This window comes from Protopterus annectens, chromosome 6.part0 (genome assembly GCF_019279795.1).
Source record: "Protopterus annectens isolate FY-2018-M chromosome 6.part0, PAN1.0, whole genome shotgun sequence".
Classification (NCBI taxonomy): Eukaryota; Metazoa; Chordata; order Ceratodontiformes; family Protopteridae; genus Protopterus; species Protopterus annectens.
This window is the reverse complement of record NC_056737.1, coordinates 1,484,823,856-1,484,839,782: the sequence shown is the minus strand read 5'-3', so window position 1 is coordinate 1,484,839,782 and position 15,927 is coordinate 1,484,823,856. Positions and strand designations below refer to the sequence as shown.

At 34.4% G+C, this 15,927-nt stretch overlaps 1 protein-coding gene across 2 annotated transcripts in view; it reads right to left on the bottom strand.

The window, feature by feature from the left end:
• KYNU (kynureninase) overlaps positions 1 to 15,927 on the bottom strand; it is a 2,242,792-nt gene that overhangs the window by 855,183 nt on the left and 1,371,682 nt on the right. For both annotated transcript variants that reach the window (XM_044074971.1, XM_044074972.1), the window contains one exon: positions 4,494 to 4,640. In XM_044074971.1, coding sequence (XP_043930906.1) covers positions 4,494 to 4,640 — 147 coding nt within the window. The remainder of the gene's footprint in view (positions 1 to 4,493; positions 4,641 to 15,927) is intronic.

Here is a 15,927-nt window from a genome sequence, read left to right as displayed (position 1 = left end):
CAAATATTCCCATGGATTTACATAACAATACTGTTTCATCACATTATTATACCACACCCTTTTATCTTTCTCTACATCATCAGATGTTATTGTTCATGTTAGTGTTTTAATTTTTTTCTTGATAATGTTTAATTAATTCATTTACATATTATTTTTCACGTTTTCTTATCATCTCTTAGAACATTTTGCACTTTTATTTAAGCATTCACACCATTAATTTGTCATTCTCTTTCTTTACCACTTTAATACTTTATACGGGTTTAAAGAAGCTGAATAAAGAACTGGGTCTCGTCACCCCACTCCCCCCTGCATCTTCACCTTCACTCATATGCAACACACCCCTTTTCAATAGGTTAAACACTAAACCCCATGTGAAAAATAAACACAAATCCAACAATTTCCATTCGATATTTTGTGGGAATCATAAAAACATTTGAAACATATGATATTTTTCCAATTAATATAGAGTTCACCAGAGAAGCCTTTTTTCTGAATGCTAATCTATACACCCTTCAGATAAGATGTATTTCTTTCATTTCTTTTATCAAACCTACCCAATGCATTACAACTACATAACTTTTCCCATTTTTTTATCCCTAGCAAAGACTCTTCATTCATTAAAAAATACACGGTCCCAATTTTCACCACATCACCCAAACTCTTTCTTTTTTCTTAATTCAAAGCCATTACCATTTCCTTTAAACATCCTTCAGACAAACCAAGACTTCACTCATCCATAGTTTGTTCTTAGCAACTACAACTATATTATCTGCTTGTGTCAAAGCTACTGGAATCACCACCTCGTTTTGAATCACAAATCTAGCATCTTTCATTTTTATATGCTACTTCACTCACAAATCACGTTCATCACTGATACAAACAATATTCTATTCATGGGACACTTACACCGTACTTCAAGCATATTGTTTAATCAGCCATCCATTTACTAGCATTCTTACTCAGTTATTTTAATAATGACATACACAATCTCCTAATATTATTACCAATTTATCAGGCTATTGTCTTAGAGGATTATCTGGCAGTTGTCTTCGAGGATTAAGGAACTGTTAGCAAGTTGTTTCCTGTGGTCCAGAGGTGCAAGGTTTGATTCCCTCAACCTCCATGGCCTAACTCTATGACTTTAACAAAGTTACTTAACTAGACACTACTCCCAGGCTGAGTATGAAAAAAGGTCAGAGGAGATCAATGCTCTACCTGGGAAAAAAATACAAATAGATAAATAACTAACTAAATAACTAAATAAACAAATATTATACCCTACTTCTCCATAACACCCCACAAAGCATCATGCCCTACATCAAATATCTTGCTAATATTAAAGGATGCCAAACTGTCCAAACTTATAACCACAAACTGGACCAGCTGCAGTGCTTGAACCCATTTATTCACAATTCAAATGTACAAAAGTTAAAAACATTGCCAATAAAATCTTCAGGAAATATACTTCATATGTTAAGCGCTTTCTTCCCATAAAATATGGGACTTCATCAGAACAAACTAAACTAACACACCCAGCCACTTAAATACATTATGTTGCTAATATCACCTACCATATGTTTCACATCCTGCCTTTTACTTATAATATCATCCACAATTTCTCTCATAATCAATGACAATTATTGACATCTAATACCTTTTAAACCATATAAACTCTCTTCCATAATATCCCTTATCCTTCCTTCCATTCTCCTCAATATTATTCTCAAAAAATATATAATCTCTTTTATTTATTGTGATATGTCTCCATTTTTTATTTCATTCTTATCACCTTTCTTCAATATAAAATGTAACATCCGACTATATATCTCTTCATAGACATACTAGGCCTTCAAACATTCATTCACTTCATTTGCAAAATACTCTGTTTGCCAATCCATTAATTTCTTGTACATTCTATACCCTTTAACTTCTGGGCCTGATACTGAATCAAAACTTATTTTCCTTAGTACTTCATCCAGTTCACTATTAGTAACTTATGTTTCAGAGTCTTCTTTAACTTGTTCTGGAAATTTTTTTTACTTTCTATTCTCTTAATTTTTCCTTCTTTTTAATTTTATGCATATTTTCAAGTGCTGTACTACACATAATTTGATCTTATGTTCTTTTTTACCTCTCCTTTTACATTTTTCATTTTCTTGATTACACTGCTATCCTCCTTTACTGTTTTACCCAAGTATGCAGATACCTATTCCCTTCTCCCTTGTAAACAATATCTCTGCCCAGACAGTAATACATTATTTTTTGTCAGTTTCTTTTATATATTTTTCCATATCATAATACTTTTTTCTATTATACTCTAAATTATTTCTATACATTTTCACATATTTTTTCACTTCCTTTCTTACATAATCCTGCCATTTGAGGGAAAAAAACACGTTTTATATGTCTTTTAATTTTAAACTATATTTAGGCAAGTTTTTGTAGACGTCTGCAATAGTTGTATGATCCTTTTATAACTGCAGTGCTTCCCAGTCTCCAATTTCATCCCATAATTTCTCATTTATTATTTTTATTCCTATTCATATTTTAATATATTGCTAAATGGTCTGAAAAAAACATCATAACTGTATCACCATCTGCTTCCTCCAAGACTTCTGATAATACAAAATAATCAGTTTGACATACAAGTTCCCTCTACATTTTTTTCTTTTTCAGTTTCTCGTTTCTTCTTCACCTAGTTCACTCTCTCCCCAGCCTTTTGTTGCCCTTCCTCATGGAGGTTTTCTTCCTTTTCCCCTTCTTTTTCATTATTTACAGTTTTTGTTTGACAATCCACCTAAACTGTCCCTGTCTTTATACCACCCACATTCAGACACAAAACTTCTTGCTGCATGCCCTTCCTTCTCACACTGGTTAAATTGTGCCATGTAACAATCATTAATTAAATAAAAAAAGTCCACCCAAAAGAATCATGATTTAGGCTGGTCAGTATATCTTAATGTCCCTCTATGACCAGCTGCAAAAATAACATTAGGCAAGCATTTCACCATATTTTTTCAAATTTTATAACAGTTTCCAAGCTTCACTCCATAAGTTTCTCTCATATCTAACTTTCACAATATTACCAATGGTTTCATGCAGACCCCATATATATTTTTTTTAATATTGCTTTCTTCCATTATGTATTAAAGACTGGATTTTTTGAGCCTTAAACACAAAAGAGTTAACAAACTGTTCCTGTACATAATATCTGTATATTACAGTGTCGTATTTTGTTCTTATTCCCACAGCTGGTCTTCTGTTCTTTTTAAATACGGTTTTACTTATAATGTCTTGCTCTACTCCTTTTTTACCTGCTGTCACTGATGCATATGTTTTAGTTACTGGATTATCTGCTGCCACAAAACCAGACACCCTCTCAATTCTTTGCTATTTTCCTCTGTAACTTTCTGTCATTGCCCATAAATATACAAGGAATTAAAAATAAAAACACTAATAATAAAAATCTAGCAGGGAAATATATATAGATAAATAAACCCAGAATTTAATTTTAGCATCACCATAATCTTAAATTCATATGTAAAACTGTATGTTGAGTAAAATGTATTCATTATGTCAGGGTGTCTGTGTTCATGTGTGCATGTGTGCATGTGTATGGATGTGTGCATGTGAGTGTGTGTGTGTGTGTGTGTGTGTGTGTGTGTGTGTGTGTGTGTGTGTGTGTGTGTGTGTGTGTGTGTGTGTGTGTGTGTGTGTGTGTATGTGCGTGTGTGTATATGTGTATATATATATATATATATATATATATATATATATATATATATATATATATATATATTTGTGTGTGTGTGTGTGTGTGTGTGTGTCTGTGTGTATGTGTCTGTGTGTATAGGATAAATGGCTCTCCACCATCACTCCAGTAAAGGAAATTCTCAAAAATATTACCAGATCACAGAAATCTGTAAATGAATATTTAATTTCTCAGTGAAAGCAGTAGGCATCACTGAACATGCCCAGTTCAAAACTGAGAAAAAAATCACTTGACAATTGTATTATCCAGAAAAAAAGCATTTGCAATACAGCCAAATTAATCTGAACCATATTTAATTTGATTAGTACTTGATCTGTTTAAAATTTAATTATTTCTACACCACATGGTATATTAATAAGAATATAATGAGATTATGCAATGTCAACACCCGTTATCCTTTCAGTGTACAAAAAAAGAAAAAAACATTTAAAAAACACAAGCCTTATCTAAAATGTAGCTTTCTGTTTCCAGCTATGCAGAAAGTAAGAGGAGTTGACTTTTGATTCTGTATTTTCTAAATACAATGCAAAACGTGTAAACTTAAAGTATTGCAATGATAAATCAGTTTTGAAATGCTTTCTACACTGGCAGATGAAACAACTGCGATTGCCAGGAAGTATTGATAAGAGGATGAAAAAGATATTCTGTACTGGTTTCCTTTGCCCATATATAATGTATGAACTGCAGGTAATTTTGATGTAAAACTGCTTAAAGCATTTACCTTTGCATGACCTGCCTTTGTTATAGCCGGAATATTAAACAGCTGTCCTGTGTAATATTGGATTCCACTGAACAGTATCACAGATATGGAACTGCCTTGTCTTTCAATAACATCAAGGATATCTTCAGTTCTTAGAGTTTCCTCATCCTGAAAAAGAAATGAAAATAAGCATTCAGTTATAGAGCCATACATAGTTCACTAAATGGCTATCATATCAGTATTTACAAAGTTTTTTTTTGTAGCATCACTTTCTGCATATTCTCAAAATGGGTTATACTCAGATAGACATTTTAATCAGCAAATAAAACAAATAAATAATATACAGCTTATGTGACATATTTAATTTATTATCTCATGTTCTTCACTTGAAAAGCACTAGAACTAATTAAATTAAACTGGTGTGTGTGTGTGTTTGTGTCCATGCACGTGTGTATGAGTAGGTTGCAATATTTCACAAATGAGAAAACTAACTTGAATTCACTCTTCATATATTATAAATTATATAGAACTACATCTGAGCCAGTATATATCATATTTTAACTGTTATATTAGTAACATTGCAGTTAAGTGTTTACAATTTCTTCTGATTGTGAAGAGTAACTGTCATGCAATTTTATTAGTTTAATAGTGAATATTGCACAGACATGCTGATGTAGCATAGAAGCAATGATTCATTTATGAATGTAAATCTATCATCAAAGAGGAGCTTATTTAAACATCATTTAGGTTTTTTTTCTTTAATAACTAATTCTACTTAGTTAAGGTTTAATGTACACTGATTTTACAACATGAGAAATGCATGCAGATCTTGACTGTAATGTAAAAAGGGTAAGGCTTAAATCAAATCCCCACTTGAAAATTATACCCTTTCCTTTAAATTATTCCAAGTACAACAGACAGACAAAAAGGAACACTGAGAAAAGTAATAAACAGTGTGAGACCACAGCTCTTTCCTTGGATGTCTGATATCTAATTAGTGCTTTCAGCGATGGACACTGAGGAGGAATGATAAATCACCTCAAAGTTTACTCCGCATAAACTGACAATTACAACTGAAAATGAACTCTCTTCAGTTTACAGCCTGAGGCAAACTCTTAAAAGTTTATATTCAGCAGTTGATCTTACAGACATTAAAACTTTCTGCAATATTCAGAGAGATTCATTTCTAATAAAATATTTTGTTGGTCATGCCTTCTAGGTTCTCTAATATGCGGTTTGCAAAATATAAATCAAAATTATATGATAAAAGTTACACTCTTATTAGAGTCAAAGTGAAACTCTGTCACGACCATAATAACTCTTACTTTTCTCTTGGCAGCCTTCAGTTCGAGAAGTGTTCAAATAGCTTCATGAGAGGAAGACAATAAATCAGGTAAAGGTAGTTTTATATTTATAATCCAGATCTTCAAATTCCAAAGCACTGAATTTAAGCAGATAATATGAATGTGCACCAAAGTAGAGATAATACTTTCTTTTATTTCTATTATTACCTGTGCAGGTGACACATTGAGTGATAACATTATTTTAAGTTGAAGATATGGTCTTAAAGATAAATCTTTACAATATGGCACATCTTTATTCTACAGATAATTTACTTTAGTAACATCAGAATGAATTTATACCATTAGAATGAGTTTATTGGATGAGATAGTCATACTATTACCTTTAATCAAATCCTTTGAAAGTATGATAACAATTGACTGGATAGAAACAATAAAAGCTAAAATGTTTAAAAACAAAAACATACCTGAATAAAGTAATAATAATTTTAAGAAATGTAAACTGCTAGTTATTTACTCTGTATAACAAATTTTAAGCAATTTCTAGGTAAATGACAAAACAATGGTGTTTCTAAATATAATACATACGCCATTGCTTGCATAATATATCTGTAAACCTTTTTACACTATTTGTGTTCTATGCAGTTTTACATGATTTCTTATACATACTGCTTTAAAAAAACACTGAAGGTAGTCAAAAATCACATTTATTTATTTTTATTTAAATATTAATGTATTAATTGATGTTATTTATTTTGAAGTCAGATGTTTCACTGTTTGTCTGTTTTGCCACTTTGTTTTGTTTTACATATGTGATCCAATATGAGAATGAATAAAAGTACGTGAAAATGTCTGCTATCTGACATGTTCTATAGCTTAAATCAAGAAATAGCTGACAAAAATATATGAAATGTCCAAGATCTTTTTTTTTTTTTTTAAGTATCTCATTATATTCTATCTTAACCAGAAGAAGGCTTGAATAGTTACTGCACTGGATATGTACTGATATACATTATGGATCATGGCTCTGCTATGGTGCTTCAGACTGAAAAGTGGTGTATAGTGGATTAGCTGGAAAGTATATCAGCTCTAGAGATTACAAAGGATTTCAAAAGGACTGTTAATGATATAATGCAAGTATTTCCTTTACATTGCATTCAGATGAATGTTCATAACTCAATTTTAACTATGTAGCAGATGATCTACTCATTTAGTTCTTTTTCAGCCATGTCCTTTTTGTTCCGTAGTATTTAAGGCCCATCTTTAATGTCAGTTTAATAATGGGCATGCTTCTTGAATGTGGAAGGAAGTATAACCACATCTCTGTAGAACTCCTGAAAGAGGCATGGCTAGGCATTCCTTGTCATTCTTTTCTCTTTCAAACCAACTGTCCAAAGTGATCAAAATTACTATGGCTGGTCATCTTGAAGAAGATGTCAAATTAGTTTGGGTTGTTTTCTGTTAAACATCATTAATACATTCAAGAGCAAAAGAAACTTAAATGTCATATAGTTTCCTTCTTACTCATTTGTTGAGAATATTAACAGGGTCTTCACAGAGGCATGTTCATTAATCTGACAAAGGCAATAAATATGTTTCATTATGCCAATCCAAATAACAATCCTATTTGCAGAAAGGGATGAATTGAAGGAGGAACAGAGAGTGCAAGTACTTATGTTTTAGGCCTGGACTCTACATAAATGTCCCTTCTTCCCTCTGTTTTTTTTTTTTTTTGTTCAGTGAGCATGAAATAATGGTATCTTGCAGAAATTGCCTTCATACCTCTCAACTGTACAGATTTTTGCAGAATGTCCAGATGTTTGCCTCATATTTCTGGTCCATTTTTCATAAAATTGTGGCTTTCTGGCAAATTAGTGGCAAATCAATAATGACTGAAGTTTGAAAATAATGACAGACATTGACGTTTTAGACTTCATCTCCTGCAGAAAATTCATGCTAATGCAAAACCTGTTATTCTATCACCTTTCTAAGTTTATAAGACCAATATTTAAAAATTGTCCCTATGTGTACCACTTTTTCCATGGCTTTGTCCATATTTCTTACTCATAGAGGTTGAGAGGTATGATTGCCTTTAAAGAAGCAAACCAACTTATCTTTATTAACTAGTATGATGGCAGTGGAAAATACATCACTTTTTCCTTATTTTCAAACTTTGAGTTTTCTGCTCTAATGTCGTTCTCTTCACAAGTTAAGACACTTTGGATCACTATACTCTTATGCTGCTGTTGTGCTCCAAACACTTCACTAAAGCAGCATCCTACCTAAATGGCTAAATTGCCTTCCATCTGAGATAAAGCAAAAAGGAGATCACTCTCAAATAACAGATCTGATGCTGACTGATTTAAGTCCATACATTTAAGCTTAGCTGTTGATCAAGATGACCATTTGTAGCCTAGCCAATGATGCTACCCATTTACCAAGACATGAATTAATGCCAGACCCTGACATAGTTTTGGCCCATTTCCACAGGGGCTTGAAGGGCCACATTGTGGTTTACTTATTATTATTCATCCAGTTATTTATTTTACACTTAAATGGGATGACAGAACTACTCTGCCTAAGCTCTAAGATGTTGCTATTCCATAAAAATGCCATCTCTGTGAAGGATATCTATTCTGCCAACATATCCTATCCAGGTTTCAGTGAAAGTTCAGGTGTTCTGAGTGTTTGTATAGGGTGGTATTAGTTTTGTGTCTGTGTAGGGACTCTGCAGGTAAGACAGAGCTCTCCTCTCAACAGTCAGTAGATAATGGTTGGCAGTGAGAGTGTTTTAATAAATTCAGGGTAACTCAAGGAGAACATGCCCTAGACTTTTTGTTTTGAAAATGGCACAGTCTCTCGAGCTGTAACAGATGCCTGGCAAGAGCATACCAAAACAGGCATTATATTCTATAGCTGGTCTACAGGAGGAATAGATGGGGACAACAACTTCCTTGGATCAGAAGCATATGGTCTGTTGATTAGTCTGGCTATGTAAAAAAATTTCCTACAGTAGTGGTCACATGTTGGTCAAAGGATAGTTCATTTTCAATGAGGGTGCCCAGTTTCCAAATAGCTGAATCACTTTTTAAGGAAGTGTTGTCTGTGCAATAGCAGCAGGAGTGTACAAAATCCTTCATTTAGTAGCATTTACCTTATTTTATTTGTCTATTAACCAATTTAAGTGCAACCTTGACCAGTGGATGGGGTATAGGAAATTTACACTGGGCCTGGCACCCATGCAACTTATGGACAGAGGTGGCTTAGAAATGCTTGGCTCTCTATGTCCTATTTGGATATAAGATATCATTAAGATTCTGTGCAACAGCAGCAGGAGTGTACAAAATCCTTCATTTAGTAGCATTTACCTTATTTTATTTGGCTATTACCCAATTTAAGTGCAACCTTGACCAGTGGATGGGGTATAGCAAATTTACACTGGGCCTGGCAGCAATGCCCCTTATGGACAGAGGTGGCTTAGAAATGCTTGGCTCTCTATGTCCTATTTGGATATAAGATATCATTATTCTTTCGGAAAAAGCCCCCCCCCCCCAGGTTGTTAGCCTAGTAACAATCTATGAATCTATGAATTCAGTTTGAGGCCATGTTCCAAGCGCCAGCTATTTGCATAAAGTTAGGCCCTGTTGGAGAATGCATAGGTCATCTGGCTTATCTATGAGAGCTCTAGGTTTGCAGTCAAGAGCAAAATTCATCATCTACCGGCCTTAGGTGCTTGTTTAATGTCATAGAAATGGGTCTATATTATATGAACTAAAGTTCATATAAGCAAACGTTCTAATGAGCCAAACTACCAGACATGGAGGTGTGTGTTGTGGGATCACAGCATACCTCTCAACCTCTTAGAGCAAATAATCTGGACAAAGCCTAAAATGATGGGGGACATCTAGGGGCAGATTTTAAATATTGCTCTTACAAACTTACAAAGTTAATAGAATAATAGGTTTTGCATTAGCATGGATTTTCTGAAGGATGTGGAGTCTTAAACTCAAATGTTTGTCATTATTTAATGACTTCAATCCTCAGCTATTTCCCAGAAAAGTACAGATTTTAGGAGGAACACACCAAAAATATGAGGCAAAAATCTGGACATTCTGAGAAAATCTGTAGAGCTGAGAGGTATGGATTGCAGTATAGTGAAGATTGGAATTTTTGCCCTTTCCTCACTGTAGTGCGATCTCAGGGTTGGAATATATATTTAGTGGGGGTGTGGGGGGTGCAGCCCCCCACAATATTGGTTTTGATGTCCGGGATTTTTGCTCATTAGGGTTCACTTATATGAACTTTCATTCATATAATATAGACCCCATGGAAATACACATCAAAGAGGACTGTCCCCAGGACCAATCCCTGAATGACACTGTTTTAGTTGAGAGTGTGCCTGCAATGTGAACAAACTGGGTTCTGTCAGACAACTGCTATCCATTGGACAGCGGGTTTACATTTAACTGGATTAGCTTATCAATGATATATGCAACTGCGGAAGTTTGATTTAATCTAATTTAATTTAATTGATTTTAATTATTTAATTTATTAATTTATGGATGTGTTTTTTTTCTATATAAGGAATTTATTGGAGTGAATTATTTTACTCTATAAATGGCTAGCGAGGGAAGACTCTAGAGAAATTTTAGAATTTTATTTTTTTTATAAAGTGTTTAGTGTAATCCTGTCCATCTCATCTGTGGTTGCTGCTAGCTTATAAATGATGCCAAGTGTGAAATGGTATAGAAGGCTTTGACCAAATCCAGGAATGCTGTATGAACTGATTCTTCTGAGTCTAATGCCTTACAGACTTTTTCAAAAATAATCCATCAGGATCAAGAGGCAAAATCTACTGATAACAAATTCAAATTGATTTGGGTCCAGATTTTGAAAATTGTCTATATCCTTGTTTATGAGATCCATAATGATGTGTTCTACTGCCTTACAGATAAGCCTAGTGAGGCTGATAGGACTATAGTTTACAGTTCAAGGCAGTTGTTATTAATCAATTTGATTTTCATTTTGCTTGGTGTTTTGAGATTCAGCACAACTCTTTTTAAACTGCCATGCTTCTTATCTGAACCTATTCACAAAATAATAGGAAGCCTATCTGCTAACTACAATAGTAGCACAAAGCAGGAAGGGGATGACAATCAACACAATTCATGCCTAATGATGTATTTTCCTATCTCATTTTTTTTTCACTTACCTATAATGTCTACAGCACTAACTCCCCAGTAAATATAGAAAGTGGCATTTATCCACCAGAGGGAATTTGTTATATATTTATCGTGACTGACTTAATAAAAATGCTGGAAGATAAGCCAATGCTTTGAACATGGGTGATAGACTACAAAACATAAGGTATCCCTTAATATATTGCCATATTAAAATCCTTGGAAAATAAAGTTTCTCTGTAGTGAATGATCATGGCTGGTAGTCTCAACAAAACTGGATGGTGCTTGAAATATCTCAGTTGGGAGAGTGTTAGACTGAAAATCTAAAGGTTCCTGGACCTATCTTTGGATTCGGCAAGGAAGCTTTTTAAGTCCAGTAGTTAGTGCAGATGATTAAGGCTATGAGCTATTAACAAATTTGGTTTGATTCCCTCAGTCTCCATTTGCCTGTCTGAGACCTTGAGAAGTCATTGACCCCAGCAGTGTTTTAGGGCAGATAAACCAGAAAAAAAAACACTAATTTCAAACCAAAGAAAGAAGTGAGCTGGAGCCAAAAACCTTGGAGAAAGGTACATTTTATTTGGAAGAATCTTAATTTTGATCCAACTGAGCGTAGATTACAGGAGAGAATTTATGAGCATCAGTTTGCGATTAGAAAAAAAAAAAGATGTTTGAATACTCAGAACATTATTTTAAATTCTTTATTTTTGAGAAGATCACACAGAACAGTAGGGTTGGAGCTTGGGCGTTACATTTGGAAAAATGTGAATTGTACTAGATTTTGTTTTTTAATGTGGTGGTTTGGCCTGGACTTAATGATCTAGTATCCATTGGTTGTCTTCTAAAATTAAGATCGGGAACAAGATGATTGGTTGGATCATTGGTACCATAATTTGCATCTATTTTATCATAATTTTAGGGGTTATATATATAAATTTTTATATTTTAAATGTATTTCATTGTATTAAAACGTTTTTTAATTGTTTTAACTGTTTTAGGTGATTGTAAGTTCTTGATATTCAGATTTTGTATTAGATATTTGATTGATTTGATTGAATGTCATGTGATTATTAATTAATTAATTAATTAATTAATTAATTAATTAATTTATTTATTTATTTAAGTTTGATGACTGGGAAAGTCCACTGGGCCAAGAAGAGCCCATTTTCAGTGGAGGCCAGGAAGAAAAGTTCACAATAATTGCAAGTTACATTTTACATGTTACAAAAGGACAAAGTTCAGATTAGTTTTTTTATTATTTAATTAGGTACTGATTTGATTGTTTTAGAGCTGATGAACTCTCTCTTTACTTTTAAGAGATGAAAGTGCTTGTCTTCCACATAAAATGTATCTTTCTCCAAGGTTTTTGGTCCCAGCTCGCTTCTTTCCCTAGTGTTTTAGGGCAATTAGAAATTTGGGACAGGTTCCTCAATGGTCTCATGGACTGCATGCCTAGTAAAATGGGTCCCTGGGTGGGATAATGGGCTGCCCCCTCACAGCCATATCACATTCCCATTACTTGGCAGTCTCTTTGTCAGTTACCATAAAATACTGTTCAAACCTGTCAGTGTGCATACTATTTCTTTATTCACCAATACAATGATGTCAGAGATTTGGATTTAATGTAAAACTATGATTTTACATTTTACAGTAAAAACACTAAGGGCCATTTGCTAAACAAAACAAAATAAAACAGGCTAACACTGAAGCAGACCTAGCATGAATAACAGTTAACAACTCTTCTCTTAAAATTCTCATTTATTGAAAAATCACCCAGCAATCCATTAAACTAAAACACATGTGCTAGGGAGCAAAATCACACAGCATATACAGAAGCATTGATTAGCATCTATGTGAAGGTCACAGGAATTCAAAATAAACTTTGCTAATAGGTTGGGACATCCCACCTGATCCACCTGATTCAAATTTTCCTTTTCAGGAGTAGCCTAGCAACACTGTCTGCAGAGGTGACTTGGTCAGAGTCACACAGCAGACAAATGAAGTCTGAAAGAATCAAACCCTGCACTAGAAAAGCAGCTCATAGCCTTACTCATTCATACAGATTATTGTAGCCCATCATAGTGGACGGCGCAGTCGTTCAGCGGTAGCATTGTCGCCTCACAGCAAGAGGTTCTCTCGTTCAATTCTCAGCTGGAGAGCCTTCTGTGTGGAGTCTGCATGTCCTCCTTGCATTCGTGTGGGTTTTCTCCAGGTGCTCCGGTTTCCTCCTACATTTCAAAGGCATGCATCTGCAATGTTTCTTCCTGGGCCTCTGCTGAAAATTGGCTTCCTTCCAAGTAGGACTTTTCCAGTAAACAAATGTTAAATAAATAAAAAATAAATAAATAGTTCATTTCATACCTGTTTGTCTGAAAAAAACAAGACTAATTAAAAATGTTTCATGGTTAAAATTTTAGCATTAAACTTATAGACTTCATGCTGTCCAGTTTGTTCACAGGCAAATAAAGAAAAAACATACTACAACAAACAAAACAAGGAAACCAAGGATTGTACCAAAAGAACATCGCTCATAGATGATGTGCTTGTTTACTACAATCAATTCCTTCTTTTACAGTTTAACTACCATGGGTTGAAGAAACTAAGTATTTATGCACAAGCACACATAAACATCAATTACAGCCACTTGCTTGTCTGCATACCTCAGATATCTGCTTCAGATTAAGTGACATAATGCATTCATAAATAATGAGCCAGAAATGTATATTAGCTTGCAGCTGTCAAACCATACAACAGAGCCCATTTCAAAGCCCTTCTCCCCTCTCAACTTCTTATATCAAACCAGAGACAAAGACCTAAAATTACGAATTAAACAAATTTTAGATAATTCTCTAATAAACTTAGGAAGTTGCTAGAATGAACATTTTTCCATTAGCAAAATTTTTTTTGAATGATACAATGTCTGAAATTCATGCCTGTCATTATTTAATGACTGCAATCCACAATAATTTGCCAGATATCCACATATTTTACAAGGAACTGACAAACATTCCTCACATCAACAATGAAGGGACAAAGGCAGAAATTTTAAATACCATTTTATATCTACTAACATACTTGGTAAACACTGCACAATGTGTCTTTTTTCCAGGATGACCCAAGAGCTGCATCCTTGAGTCAAGGTCAGATGGTTTGATTCTTCTTAGCACCATTTGCCTACAGTGTGACTTTGAGCATGCCGCTTAGACAGTGATGCAAGGACTTAGTGGATAAAAATATACATTTGCTGAGCAGTACGTAGTACATTCTAATGACTGGTATTACTGACTAATAGTAATCCTTAGTGCTTTTCCTTACCTAAATCTTCTGTAATCCTAGTAAATACTCCTGAAGGGAAGCACTCATTCTAAAGGGCAATCCACTGAAGTCAGAAGCTTTAATCATCTTAAAGAGCAATCTACTGGAGGTACAGACAGTAATCAGGTAATGCACTGGAGGCAGTGGCAACACTAATCATCCTAGAGGAGGACACACATACACCTGCAAAACACAAATCCAGCCTTGAAGCAAATGTTTTACTGTGTTCTGGTGTTTTCCTTCTCAGTGATGGTTCCCTACTGTTCAGTGGTACTCTAATTCTTTTCCCATGCTACTTATGTAAGTAAATAATCAGTCTCAATTTCCTGCTAACAAAATCACTCTGCTTCACCAAAATCAATTAATCTGCTTGATTCAGGGAGTGTAAACGTGTTTCTGGCTGTATGTACATGTTGTCAGTTTGCTAGAAAGTAAGTGCATGCTGACATTGGAAGAAACCACCTGTTCTCTGATCTCCTCTCAAAATCATATGGCTGTATTTTGGTATACCGAGATCAAATTTCCTGCTCGATTCAAGGAGTACAGGTATGCTTCCAGTTTCTTATTTTCTCCAAATATTTTGAGTTTCTAATACCATGACCGGAATGAACCCCATTCCTAAGTCAAAATATGACTAACATTCATGAAATTAATACTGTTTCAATCTTTGCTGTCAGCCAGAAGTGCTCTTCGCAACACCCGCAAATTGTGCCCAGTAATGACTCCTCCTAAAATTTATATGGAGTTACATGTATTGGTAACATATCTAAATATTACTGTAGATTCTTTTTTATAAGGCCCATTGCTCCTACTGCTATTGGAATTGCCTGGGTATCTTTCTTCCACATTGCTCTCATTTCTGCCTGCAAATCCTGATATTTTACTACTTTGTGTCTCTCTGTATGCAAGACACTGTAGTCACTGGGTGTAGCGATTTCAATGCTACTTGTGTTTTCTTTTCATGGACCACTATATCTGGTTTTCTTGCATCTATCTTTTGAACTGTTGGTAATGGGTGATCCCATGTGATGTAGACTTTATCATTTTCTATGATGCTTTGTGGCTCATATCTTGGTATACCATCACATTTCCTGAATGATTCAGGAAGTACAGGTGTGCTTCCACCTGTGTGTACATGTTGATGTTTTGCTAGAAACTGTATGCTGATGTTGGATTTTTCTTTATTGGAATGTAGAAATAGAGGTAGCAGAGATTTGTTTTTTGTTAAAGCCAGGTCAGCTTCCCCCACAAGATGCAGGCCCTAGGTAGCTGCCTAGGTCACCTTGTGCTGTATCTGGCCTTTGGGTCTATGAACAGCCTCAATTAAAAGTCACATTCCTAAATATATGTATCTCAAACTGGTGTGACCGTTAATTTATTAGATTACTTTCTGGGAACTTTTTAGCTTTTGTTTAATTGCTTACCCCTGTGTTCTATTTTGTTGGGCAGCACTAAGCTGCACAATTGGCTTCTTTTTGAATTAGTTTTACCAGCTGTGGCCTTGTTACTGATCCCCTCTACATTCAGTGAACATGAATTTTATTTATACTTATATTCTGAGGTAAGGCAATTTATCTTTACCTGTTTGTAGTATAAGGAATATCTACTTCTGCACTAAGTGTTGCTGCCTTATGAAACAAAGTAACTGAGTGGTACTCT